Here is a 12,486-nt window from a genome sequence, read left to right on the forward strand (position 1 = left end):
CGTCCCCTCTGCACATGGAGAACCGCGCACTTGTCTATTCCGAGTGCCATCCTAACAGAGCTGCTATAATCGTTTACAATATTTAACAGCTCTCTCAGGCGTTCGACACTCGGAGCTAGTAGTTTCAAGTCATCCATGTACAGAAGGTGAGACACTCGTGTACCTCCTCTCCGATACTGAAATCCAGTCCCCGAATTCTCCAGTAAAGTACTGAGAGGATTCAGGGACAGGCAAAACCAAAGTGGACTCAAACAATCGCCCTGGAATATTCCCCTCTTAATCTCAATCCGGTCAGCGGTATCCGTTAATCGCTCGCCCTGGATAGACAGGATCGTCGTCCATTGCCCCATGCATGTCTCCAGGAACACCCGAACCGTACCGTCGATCTTGTACAGCTCGAGTATCCTCCGAAGCCATGAGTGGGGCACGGAATCGAACGCCTTTTTATAGTCTATCCAAGCAGCGGAGAAATTCCGACGGTTCCGCTTAACCACTTGGCCAGCGACAGCATCAATGAGGAGAAGCTCCTTCGATCCGCGGCTACCGCCCCTGCATCCGTTCTGAGCGCTAGATAGGATCTTGTTTTCGTACACATGACGAGAGATCTTAGCGCTCAGAACAGATGTTAACGTCTTATATATTGTCGTAAGACAAGTTATGGGGCGATATTTAGATGGATCCGCGGTATCGTCCGTCTTAGGAGCTAAATGAGTGATCCCGGTTGTAAGGAAGTTCGGGAGCGCCCTGTTTTCGAGGGCACTCTGGAATTGCACGGCTAAGGTTGCATGGCTGGCCGAGAACGCCTTTAACCAGTAGTGTTGCAATCCGTCGATTCCCGGACTTTTCCAGTTCGGAGCCCGACGGATCGCAGCAACCACGTCCTCCTGCGTAATGGCAATGACGTTCATCGGTGTTATTCGAGCACATGCTTCCTCAACACCGTGCATCCATGCGCCCTCCTCATGTTCCACAGGTTCAGACCACAGCTGTCACCAGAAGGCGACGAAATTGGCTGTTTCGGGTCTTTGTCCTGTGGGCTGTAGTTTTGGGCGCTCCAAGTTTCTATAAAACTTCCGTTGATCACTCATAAAGAGACGATTCTGTTGATACCTCTCGACCCTCTCAGAGTACCGTCGGAGTCGCTTCCCCCATGCAGCGACCTTTTGCTTCAGGTCGTCTATACGCTCCGTAAGTTTTTGTCCGAAGTCCGGCTGGAACAGACGTACACCTGTCCCAGCAAAGGCCTTTTTTACGGAGCGCATAATTCTCGGGCGTGTATTGCCCTCCCTGAAGCAGAGCAGTCTGCCAATGAGGACCCTGGCCTGGGTGATCCGTCGCTCAATCCTTCTTTTCCAGGCTGGTTTCGCATTATCCCTTTGGATATTACGTCCAGCCCGGGGCATTTTTGCGCTAGTATATCGGCATACTGCCAATGCAGCGGCAAAGAGGATTGAACTCGTCTCTCCCAGGTCACTGCTGCCCTCAAGGTATTGAGGCAGCAGTCCATTTGCGGCCTCAATGGCATCCCGCGTCGCCACATTTGGATGTAGCCGGGGAAGCTTCGGTCTCTCTTCAAGGGGAGTTCTTCGGATCTCTAGAATCGCCCCTTCTAGTATGCTCCTCATATGCTCTATATCCTGGGAAGTTGTTCCGTCCGCATCCGCTTCTGAAGGCCTTTCGGCAACCATCTCTACGTTAGGTAGCACGTCTGAGATGGGTTGCTCCACGGTCGTGGGGTCTGCTTCTGGAACAACTTCACTTCGCAATCGTTCGAGTTCGGTCGCGCTAAACATACCAGAGCGCTGTATGTACCGAACTCTATCGGCTAGGTTCTGTTCCGAGACGATTAGCTCCGGTAAAAGACGCAGAAACTCGCGGTGCATTACTGCCCTGTATCCTGTTCTGCCTGTTTCCGTCCCTGTAGCCCTGTAGAACGCTCGCATGAGGTCTTCATTCATGGCTCTCGACCATCTCATGCGACGTGTACCACCAGTGGCGGGCGCCGATTGCTGGGCCTGTGACGGCCCTGCCGGTGCCAAGCCAGCTGATGTCGATGGCAAGGGGTCGGACCGGCCAGGTGGTGTGGCCGGTCGGCTGGCTTGCATTCTGTCACGCCTACCGCCAGTTGTAGACGTGCCCCGGCGGCCCCCGGGCAGCGACCCTATTCCGTTTTCTTTATTTATACTCGCCATCTTTATAATTGCCATGGCCCCTTTGGCCGCGTAGGTTTTATATATACGCGTGACCGCCTTTCACGTGAGCTAGATGATCAGCTCGGACGCGGGGTTGGACTTTGAAAGGCTTATTATTATTATTAAAGCTTTATTATTATTATTATTAAAGCTTTATTGTCCATATATTACATATTTTAAGTTAGGATTTTTTTTATATATATATATGGTCCCATGTGGGTAAAAGCCTCCTCCAACTTGTTCCATTTCCCTCTATTCACAGCCACGCTCATCCAGTTTTCCCCGGCCACTTCTTTAATGTCATCAGACCATCTCTTTCTCTGTCGACCTACTCGCCTTTTTCCTGTCGGTCCCCGCCACTTTGTTAGTTGGTAAGTCCACCTTTTGTCTTTGTACCTAGCTACGTGACCTGCCCATTTCCATTTCTGTCTTAGGCCATGTTGAAGTGCATCTTTTATTTTTGTCTTCTCGCGAATGACTGTGTTCCTTATTTTATGTATTCTGCGTAGCTTTGGTATACTTCTCTCCATTACGTGCTGATAGGACAGGACTTTGTTTTTTAATTTTTCCGTATATACCCATGTTTGGCTTGCATAAGTTAAGCTTGGCAGGATGCAGGAATCCATTATTATCTTTTTCATTTTCAAGTTGTAGTTCCCTTTTAGAATTTCTTTCTGTGTCCAGTATTTCTTCTATGTTACATTTATCCTTCTGTCAATTTCATTTTCGTTACTATTGGGGTCAAACGAAACCATTTTACCCAAATACACATAGTCATCCACATATTCTATTTCTATTCCATCTATTTTGATTGTTTGTTTGTAGCTGTTAGTCATAATTTTTGTTTTTGAAGAATTCATATGAAGACCTATCCTTCTACTCTCTGCATCTAAATTATTTAGCATTTTGTTTAAGTCTGTGGCCGTTTCACTAAAAAGAGCTATATCGTTTGCGAACCTTAAATGGGTTAGCCTTTTATTCAATATTTGTATTCCTTTGTTTCCCCAAATAATGTTTGTAAAAATTTGCTCAAGTACCGCTATGAACAATTTAGGAGAGAGAGGATCCCCTTGTTTCACACCTTTTTCAATTGGGAATTCTTTACCCAATTTTTCTAATTTGACTCTACTTGTACTTTTGGAGTAAATGTTCTTTATAATGTTTATGTATTTTTCGCTTATGTTATTACTTCTTAATGCTTCCCATATAGATGAATGTATTAAGCTGTCAAATGCTTTGGTATAATCCACAAATGCTATGTATATTGGTTTGTTAAACTCCTTGTATTTTTCGATTATTTGTTCCATAGTATGTATATGGTCAATTGTCGAGTAATTTGGCCGAAACCCTGCTTGTTCTATGGATTGATTTTTATTAATTTCTGGTGCTATTCTGCTAAGAATAATTGACGAGAAGAGTTTGTAAGTTGTTGTTAATAAACTAATGGGCCTGTAATTACCAATGTCAAGTGGATTCCCTTTTTTGTAGAGTAGTATTATTGTGGATTTGCACCACTGTGTTGGTACTTGTTCCTGTTTTAAGATTAGGTTAAACAGATTGAGTATAAATTGTACTAGCCATTGTGCTCCGATTTTTAAAGCTTCATTGGAGATTCCATCTGGACCTGGACTTTTTTCAGGTTTTAGTTTCTTAATGTGACTCAATAGTTCACTTTCTGTTATTGGATCCCATGTTATTGTAGTTTGGTCATCATTGAACCCAAAATTACTTTTGCCCGCTATGGTTTTTGCTTGTGGAGGTCCTTTGTATAGGTTGGTATAGAATTCCGTTGCCCTTTTCATTATATCTGACCTGTCTCTAACTTCTTTAGACATTCAATCCAGGTTTTATGAGTTGCCAATTCTTTAAAAGCTCTTTTTGAGCTGCGGTAAGTTGTCATATTTCTTTCTATAACTGATTTTCTGTATGATTCATAGTCTTTTCTAATTGCTCTGTTACAATTTTTAAACAGCTGCTTTAATTTTTCTTTCCTTTCTTTAGATTTTAATTTACTTTTCAATAATTTTGTTCTTTCGGAAATGAGATTAAATGTTTCTTCACTAATAATTTTGTCTTTTTACCATCGCATCTTTTATTTTCACTGAGTATAAGGCTTCTTGAGATTGTTTTTTCTAATTCGATACTTAGTATTAGTATATTGTCAGAGTTCTCCATAGATTTGTATAACTTTGTTGAGTTCTGTTTTAGGTTTTGTATGTAGCTATTTTTGTCACAAGTGTACTTTAGCATGTTGGGTATGGACTTGAATGTCCTACGACTAGCTTTGCATGTCTGTATTTTTAGAGAACATCTTACAATTCTGTGGTCAGATGGGAAGTTAAGATTGTTTAGTATCTCTATGTTCGCTACTGATTTTGGGTTGTGACTTAGTATGAAGTCTATTTCATTTTTTGTTTTTTGATCTGGAGATAACCACGTCCACTTTCTGGATTTTTTTCTTGATAAAATAAGTGTTCATTATTGATAGTTTGTTTTCATATGCAAACTGTATTAAACGTTCTCCCCTCTTATTACGTTTTCCGTATCCATACTTTCCCATTATTATATTTTCGTGCGGCTGTGGATGTCCTATTTTTGCGTTGAAGTCTCCCATAATTATTAAGGTTTTATCAGCTAATTCTTGTGCTGTCTTTAAGTCATTGTAAAATTTGTCTATTTCTTCTTCGCTGGAGCTCTCGGTAGGAGAATAGACTTGAATTAGAGATAGTGGTATGTTTAATCGTCTTTGGTAATTTAGTTTACATAGTTGTCACTAGATGGCGCTGTTCAATTTCTACAACGCGATATTGTTTCGTTTTGTAGTTACTGACGCGTTGTAAGATTGATTATTGGTTGGCGACTTTTGATCAGATCACATTAATGTATATATTGTTGTATTATTGTAGTAATTACGATCCCATTAAACTTGTGTTGAAAATTAAAGTGTTTTTATTCTCCTGACTTTCATTAAAGTAATGGAAGTGTACTTGTGAAGCATCGGCGAGTGTACATATGGTCCTTCGAGCCGGATCTAGCATTTGGAATATAATACGTCACGAGTTACTCATTCACACCCAAGGGCGCAGTGGATTGTTGTCAAGGACGAGGCACATTGTGCAGTTAATAAGGAATACATGTACATATGTTGGAGTTTGTGTAACGTTGGAGTAACGGTGCAACCTGACGGCGTCCTGCAGATGCAAAGCGGAGCGCTAATCTATGGATGGAGCAATGAACGGAGCGGCAAGCAAAAATATATCTAAGTAGAAGTGTTAAGTGAGTGTTTTACCGGATAATCTGTGAGTACATTTAATTATATTCAGTGTTAGTAATTTTCAACCTTATATGTTCATGTGAAATAACTTTGAAAAAATATTAGATTTTGCAAAATAGTTCAAGTTAAATCAGAGACTGAATAATTACGAAAAAAAAGGGTTACTACGGGCGATCCATGCTGAATGTCACATTAATAAATAGTGAACTAAAACATTTGAAAAAATTCAAGAAATTTCTACTGGGACTTGTAAAATCGTCATATTTAAACTATTTAGTATCAAAACTTGTCATAATTATTGCAGTTGCAATTTACAATTATATATTATAAGAATAATAGTAAGGTTATTTGTGTGAAATAAATTTGTAACAATTTGTTAGTTAAAATATACTGAATTTTCTATGCATTGTTAAAGTAATTTGAACTTTTCATATTGCAATTTGGATTTAGAGCATAAATTTATAACGAGTACCTATATTTTGTACATACACAAAATATTCTAATTATAGTGCATAAAATATTATTATAGACTAATTACAAGGTATTGATCATAAATTTACATAATGGATTCTTTGATAAAGGTTCAGATTAACTCTAACAAAACAATAAGTAAGGCCAGAAGTAACTTTAAAAAGTCACCCAAAGATCGTTTGACTGTATCATACATAGAAACGCGGCTTGAAGCTTTAGAATCACAGTGGTCTTCATTTGTAGATATTCATAATAAACTTATAGCTAATTATGATGAGGAGGAATTAGAAATTAGTAAGTATGTCACCTGTAATATTTATGAAGTTACCCAAGAATTATTTTTTGATTACAAGTCTTAAAGATAAATTAAATGAAATTAAACCTAATATATCCATAATTTCTAAAATAAATAATAGTTCTAATGAACAAGCTCATAGTGTCAGATTAGCTAAAATTACTATCCCCATGTTTTCAGGCAGTTATTCAGATTGGACTAGCTTCAGAGATCTGTTTATGTCTCTTGTACACACTAATAGTGCATTGGATAATGTACAAAAATTACATTATTTAAAAACCCATCTATCAGGAGAAGCTGAACAACTATTAAGACATGTTCCTGTAACTAGTGATAATTATCTTGTTTGTTGGAATCAGTTGGAAGCTAGGTACAATAATAAACGATATATTGCAAATTCAATCTTAAAAAGATTTATGAGTCAAAAGAACATTACATATGAGTCATCAAATACATTAAAGGAACTATTAGATACAAGTAATGAATGTATAAATGCTTTAACTAATTTAGGCCTTCAAACTGAAACTTGGGATATTATTATAATTCATATTTTGTCTCTTAAGTTGGATACAGAATCTCGAAAATTGTGGGAATCGAGATTAAGCGATAGTACTGAATCTTTACCAACTTATAAACAATTTTCTGAGTTTTTAAATCAAAGATTTAGATCACTTGAATTTTTGGATACTAGGTTAACTAAAAGTATTATTAAAACAAAAGCGCTGCATGTTACTGAAATAATGAAATGTCCATTTTGCTCAGATAATCACAGATTATCTAATTGTAAGAAATTTGTAAAGGAAGAGCCAGAAGCACGTCGTAGTTTCGTGCAAACTCAGGGATTTTGCTTTAATTGTTTTGGCTCTAACCATTCTGTATATTCGTGTCGTGTACCATCCAAGTGTAAAATTTGTCAAAGAAAACACCATTCGTTGCTACACATGAATTCTATGTCTAAAACAAGAGACAGTGTCAATCCACAGAATTCACCAGGAGAAGAAGAACAAAATATTGTTAAACCAGAAATTATAGAAGAAGATGAAACAACCGAACGTATTACCACATGCCACATCAATATGCAAGGCCACATTTTACTGCCTACTGCATTAGTGGGGGCAATGACAAAATCAGGTACATATCTAACACTACGGTCATTATTGGACCAAGGATCGCAGGCTTCGTTCATAACGGAGTCAGCAGTTCAACTTCTTGGACTGCAGAAGAAAGCAAGTAAAAGTTATGTATCTGGATTAGGAAGTGATCGGGATTCCGTTGTGACCTCACAATGTGTGGTCAATATTAACATACAATCACTAATTAATCCAAAATTTGTTACGCAGGTCAAAGCCCATGTTTTGAAAGAAATTACCACATTGCTGCCGGATAAGGAAGTTCCTGTGCAGAGGTGGTCAAGTATACCAGATGTAAGGTTAGCAGATCCTACTTATAATATGCCTAATAAGATTGATATACTTCTAGGCTCAGATGTATATTATCAAGTTATTCAAGAAGGTTTAATTAGATGCGGACCAGATATGCCAGTGGCCCAAAATACTAAACTGGGATGGATATTATCTGGTAAGGTACAATCTGGTATTAAAAGAATAAAAAACTTTCATAGTTCTGTCATATGCATGCATGCTATAGTTAAGGAAACAAGTATGCTACAAAAAATCGAAAAACAGCAAGTTAAACAAAAAATAAAAGTAAAAGAAATAATTGAAGTTAAAAAATATAAGGGAATCGAAGCAAGCAAGATAAAAAGAAATAATAAGGGAAAATATATTGTAAAAAATCCTTTTTGTGACCAAGGTTTTCATAGTCAATATACTAAACCATTGGAAAAGAGATTACCAACATTATCTAAGTTAATACATCAATATGGAAATGAAGTCATGGAGTATAGTAAAATTAAAAACCTCCTAACTCATGTAGAAAGTAGAATGATGAACATTACTATAATATATCTTAGGTTGACAGGTTATACTCTCTATGATCAGTTAAGTACTGGAAATCTGGAAAGAAAAAGATTTTGTGTTAATATAAAAAATTCATTAGAAATAAAGAGTTTTAAAGATAAAAAATGGAAAGTTAACAGTAGTTCTGTGCAGATGATGGATGATAATAACAAAAAACCAATGTATGGGTTAAAAATTGATATGTTAAGTCTTACCTGTAATCAGGGTGATTTAATAATTACTATACAGATGTTGGTTATAACTAATTCAGTAATAAACTGTAAAATAACTAAATTAATAAAATTGTTGAAATGGTTTGTCTATAGAAATGTATGCAGTACTGCACTACCTGAAAAATTATATAAAAAATGGATTACTTACCAAAATGATGTGTTGATGCTGCAAATCACCAAGGCTGAAAGATTAAATACTTACCAGAATAATATTCGAGGATTTATCTGTGAGTTTACATTCTTAACTGGTCCTGGATGGCTGAAAAAGAAAAGGATTAAATTAAACAGAGAAATGATGCATGAAATGAAAATATGAGATTTAATTATATTGATGCTAGTAATTGCAGTGAACGTTAAATATAAATTTATATAAGTTTAGTAATTAATAAATGAAAGTGATTGAAGAAATACTTACCCTTTTAAATATTACTTGTTCCGTTGAATAAAGAGTCGAAGATTTAATTACACATGTTGGCGTCTTGAGAAATGTTGTTGGCTAACTGTACTGAGACAAGCAGTACACAGTAGTACATTGACATACACAAGTTTATGGATGGTACAGAACCTTTATATGTTTTTAAAAAAAATTTTTCATGAAAACTTAGTATAATTGTTTAGTTTTTTCAATAAGTTTGATCTAAAGAAGGATGATATTGAATCAATTAATGAGTGTTTTTTGTTATTAAAGAAGTTTAAGTATAGATTAAGTTTTAGAAGGATTATAGTTATAATATGTTGTGTGTATGTTCTCTCTAAAGAATTTATGTAATTGTTGTGTTTTTTGTTTCTTTTCTCACCATGAAGCATTAAAGATTTGTTTACAGTCCACTAAGTATTTGTATAGAAGTTCATGGTGGGCGGGGTGATGGACATTCTGTCCATGGTGGGCGGTATGTTTAATCGTCTTTGGTAATTTAGTTTACATAGTTGTCACTAGATGGCGCTGTTCAATTTCTACAACGCGATATTGTTTCGTTTTGTAGTTACTGACGCGTTGTAAGATTGATTATTGGTTGGCGGCTTTTGATCAGATCACTTTTTTTTTTTGTGGGTAGCTGCACATCTATACACTCAAATAAAAAGTGCTCTCAGATTATACTAATAAATAATTATTATATCTATATTTTTTTAAGTTTTTATATGTCAAACTACAAGAGATAGTGTATTTCTACCTGTACCAGTAACATTGACTCCTTCCAAAAACTCACTATGGACGCACTACAAGGTACATTTTTCAGTATGATGGAACAATTAAACGAAAAGATGGCTGTCTTTCAAAATGATTTGCAAAAGATTAGCACAGCACCAAGCACCACACCAAGCACTGTGTCTTCGATAACTGCTGACTTTGCAGTTTTCCAAACATTCGTCACAAGTACATTCTGCAACCTTCAGCAACAGCTTGAACTGCTAGCTAACCAGATGGACCAATTTGAGATGCGAAGTCGAAGAAAGATCTTGTTATTACATGGGGTACAAGAGTCCAGTGGCAGTAATACTTCGCAAGATGTAGTCAAAGTTGTTGCAGACAAATTGAAGATTCCAGGCTTCACTGTAGTTAACATCAGCAGATGTCACCGAGTGGGACGAACATCTGGTGACAAGCCTCGTCCTATCCTGGTAAAATTTTCAGATCTTGCTTTACGGAATAAAATCTGGTTTGCTAAGACTGGGCTCAAGGATACTGGTATCACAGTCTCTGAGTTTTTAACTAAAGGGAGACACGAGGCTTTCATGTGCGCTCGACGCCACTTTGGTATTAAGAAGTGCTGGACACGCGATGGATTTGTGTTTATCGCCGGAGATGACGGCACAAAACATCGGATCACCACCATAACGGAGGTAAACAAACTTATAGGCACTCTTTCTGCCGCTGCTGTGGTTGCGCCGGAAGCTGTCAGTTCGGTTACACCAGAAGCTAGAGGGTCAGTTGCACCGAAGGTTTCTGCTGCGGTAGCGGCCCGCAACAAGCGAGTCGCTAGAAGGTGATCGTGATTGAGTGTTTGTGATGTTCCTTCTTATACTGTAATCATTTAAGTAATGTGAGTTCTATGTAAGCATATCTAGTTTCAAAACTGTTCGTAACTTCCTCTTATTTTACTTTTATTGAAATGTAGGTAGTTCATGGTTTTATTACTGAATTAATACGTAACTCACTTCACATTTCTATTTTATTTACTTTTTTTCCTAATTTTTGTTATTGTTATTTTATTCTTGATATACATGTTGACGTTCCTGATAGTTTGGTTTGACAACTTAATAATTAATCACTGACATCTGTCATACGTCATGTTATATGTCAAAGACCGCGAAACATTGTAAGAGTCACATTATTAGAGGAGGAACTTGAAATCACTACGTTTATCTCTTTCACTTCGATCTATGTAATTTCATACTGCCATCAATCATAGACATCGAATCTATGATTAAAAATTATTTTTTATCGTTATTTTACCTTGTTCTTACTACTTTACTTACTTACTTTTACTTAATACTACTTTTTTTATATGCAATGTTAAGTTAATTGTTGAATCAAAACTTACTTGTAATATCGTACCGAATTGTAAAAATGTGTCCATATCTTACTGTTCAACTGGCGGGTAGAGGTACTGTCTTTGTATTTTTTTATTATTATTATAGTTAGGTATATCTTAATTTATTGTTATTGTATATTATTGATTTATTTTTTATAAGTATATATTTGTGCAAGTAATGATGTCAATGATGCAAAACGAAAGTTTTCACTCCGCTTCTTCTAGCGTTAGTGACACCAGCTTTTATAGTTTACCTACTCCCTTAGACGAAATTCTGCAAGCTGAGTTTGCCACTGTAAATAAAAATTTTAATGTTGTGCATATTAATGCGCAGAGCATTCCTGCTCATTTCCCAGATATGCTGGCGTCTTTTGATGTCAGTAATATACATGCTATTTTAGTATCTGAATCTTGGCTGAAGCCTTGTCTCCCATCTTCCTGTTACTCATTGCCTGGCTTTGCTCTTATCCGAAACGATCGTATTGGTAAGGGTGGTGGTGGTGTTGCTATCTACCTGCGTTCACATATTCCATACAATATAATTTCTTGCTCAAGTAGTAACAATCCCTCCACTGAAGCAGAACACCTTTTCACTGAAGTCAGTCTTTCTCATTCCAAAATCCTCCTAGGCGTTGTCTATAGTCCTTCTCCTACAATTGATTACTTTACTCCTTTAGAAAACCTGTTAGAGAATATGATCCCATCCTATGAGCACACAATAATTTTAGGAGACTTTAACACTTGTCTTATAAAAAACGATTATCGCTCACATCGTCTCCGCTCTGTAGCTAATTCCTGTAACCTTACTATCCTACCCCTGCATGCCACGCATTACTTCCCTAGCTGCAAACCTTCCCTTTTAGATCTTATCCTCGTCTCTTCTCCTAATCTCGTTGATAAACATGGTCAACACACTGCGGATGCCTTTTCATTTCATGACCTTATTTTCCTATCTTTCAGAATACGTCCTCCAAAACGCAGACATAAAATCCTCTTGCAGCGTAATTTTGGTGCTATCGATTTAAATCTTTTGCGTGAGGATGCCCTGGGTATTGATTGGACCTCAGTTCATAATACAGCATCTGTCGAAGATCAGGTGGAGATGTTTAACAAAATTGTCACTGACCTATATGATCGCCATGCTCCTGTTCGACCTATTCGTGTGAAGCATCTACCTGCGCCGTGGTTAACAAAGGAAATCAGGGACATCCAGGCCATAAAAAACAAGGCGAAAGCTAAATTTAAATCTGACCCAGATAAATATCGAGAACAATATATCAAAGCTAGAAATCACTGCAATAAGGTGTGTAGAGAGGCACAACGTCGCCATATTCATAAATCTGTCGAGAATGGTAATCCAGCCAGAGTCTGGAAATATCTCAAATCTCTAGGAGTTGGTAAAAATCGTAATTCTATCAACAGTTCTTTCGATGTCGACTTAGACAACCTTAACAGGGACTTCTCATCTTCCGTTGTTATTGACAACAACATTAAAACAAATACATTAAATTTCCTTTCAACTACACCAA

General features: G+C 37.2%; 3 protein-coding genes across 3 annotated transcripts; 2 read left to right on the forward strand and 1 right to left on the reverse strand.

Moving 5' to 3' along the window:
* Positions 1 to 989: 989 nt before the first annotated feature.
* Positions 990 to 2,192, reverse strand: LOC131844078 (uncharacterized). Its single transcript, XM_059192854.1, has one exon. It carries the CDS (start codon positions 2,190 to 2,192, stop codon positions 990 to 992), a length of 1,203 nt encoding a protein of 400 aa, XP_059048837.1.
* Positions 2,193 to 6,029: 3,837 nt separating this feature from the next.
* LOC131844079 (uncharacterized) lies at positions 6,030 to 9,336 on the forward strand. The gene is made up of 3 exons (XM_059192855.1): positions 6,030 to 6,231; positions 6,413 to 7,815; positions 9,268 to 9,336. Exons 1-3 carry the CDS (start codon positions 6,030 to 6,032, stop codon positions 9,334 to 9,336), a joined length of 1,674 nt encoding a protein of 557 aa, XP_059048838.1.
* A 215-nt stretch (positions 9,337 to 9,551) lies between these two features.
* On the forward strand, positions 9,552 to 10,623 carry LOC131844077 (uncharacterized). Its single transcript, XM_059192852.1, has one exon. The coding sequence runs from the start codon at positions 9,633 to 9,635 to the stop codon at positions 10,410 to 10,412; it is 780 nt and encodes a 259-aa protein (XP_059048835.1). The 5' UTR covers positions 9,552 to 9,632; the 3' UTR covers positions 10,413 to 10,623.
* The last annotated feature ends 1,863 nt before the right edge of the window (positions 10,624 to 12,486 follow it).

The sequence above is a fragment of the Achroia grisella genome, unplaced genomic scaffold, assembly GCF_030625045.1.
Source record: "Achroia grisella isolate CSIRO2021 unplaced genomic scaffold, CSIRO_AGI_Agris_v1 utg3926, whole genome shotgun sequence".
In the NCBI taxonomy this organism is placed as follows: Eukaryota; Metazoa; Arthropoda; class Insecta; order Lepidoptera; family Pyralidae; genus Achroia; species Achroia grisella.

Excerpts from the sequence above, each read along its gene's own strand:
- LOC131844078 (XM_059192854.1), bottom strand. The coding sequence starts at position 2,192 with ATGGCGAGTATAAATAAAGAAAACGGAATAGGGTCGCTGCCCGGGGGC.
- LOC131844079 (XM_059192855.1), top strand. The coding sequence starts at position 6,030 with ATGGATTCTTTGATAAAGGTTCAGATTAACTCTAACAAAACAATAAGT. Across the intron at positions 6,232-6,412 it reads TGAGGAGGAATTAGAAATTA|GCAGTTATTCAGATTGGACT; the intron begins GTAAGTATGTCA and ends CCATGTTTTCAG. Across the intron at positions 7,816-9,267 it reads GATGGATATTATCTGGTAAG|AAGTTCATGGTGGGCGGGGT; the intron begins GTACAATCTGGT and ends GTATTTGTATAG.
- LOC131844077 (XM_059192852.1), top strand. The coding sequence starts at position 9,633 with ATGGACGCACTACAAGGTACATTTTTCAGTATGATGGAACAATTAAAC.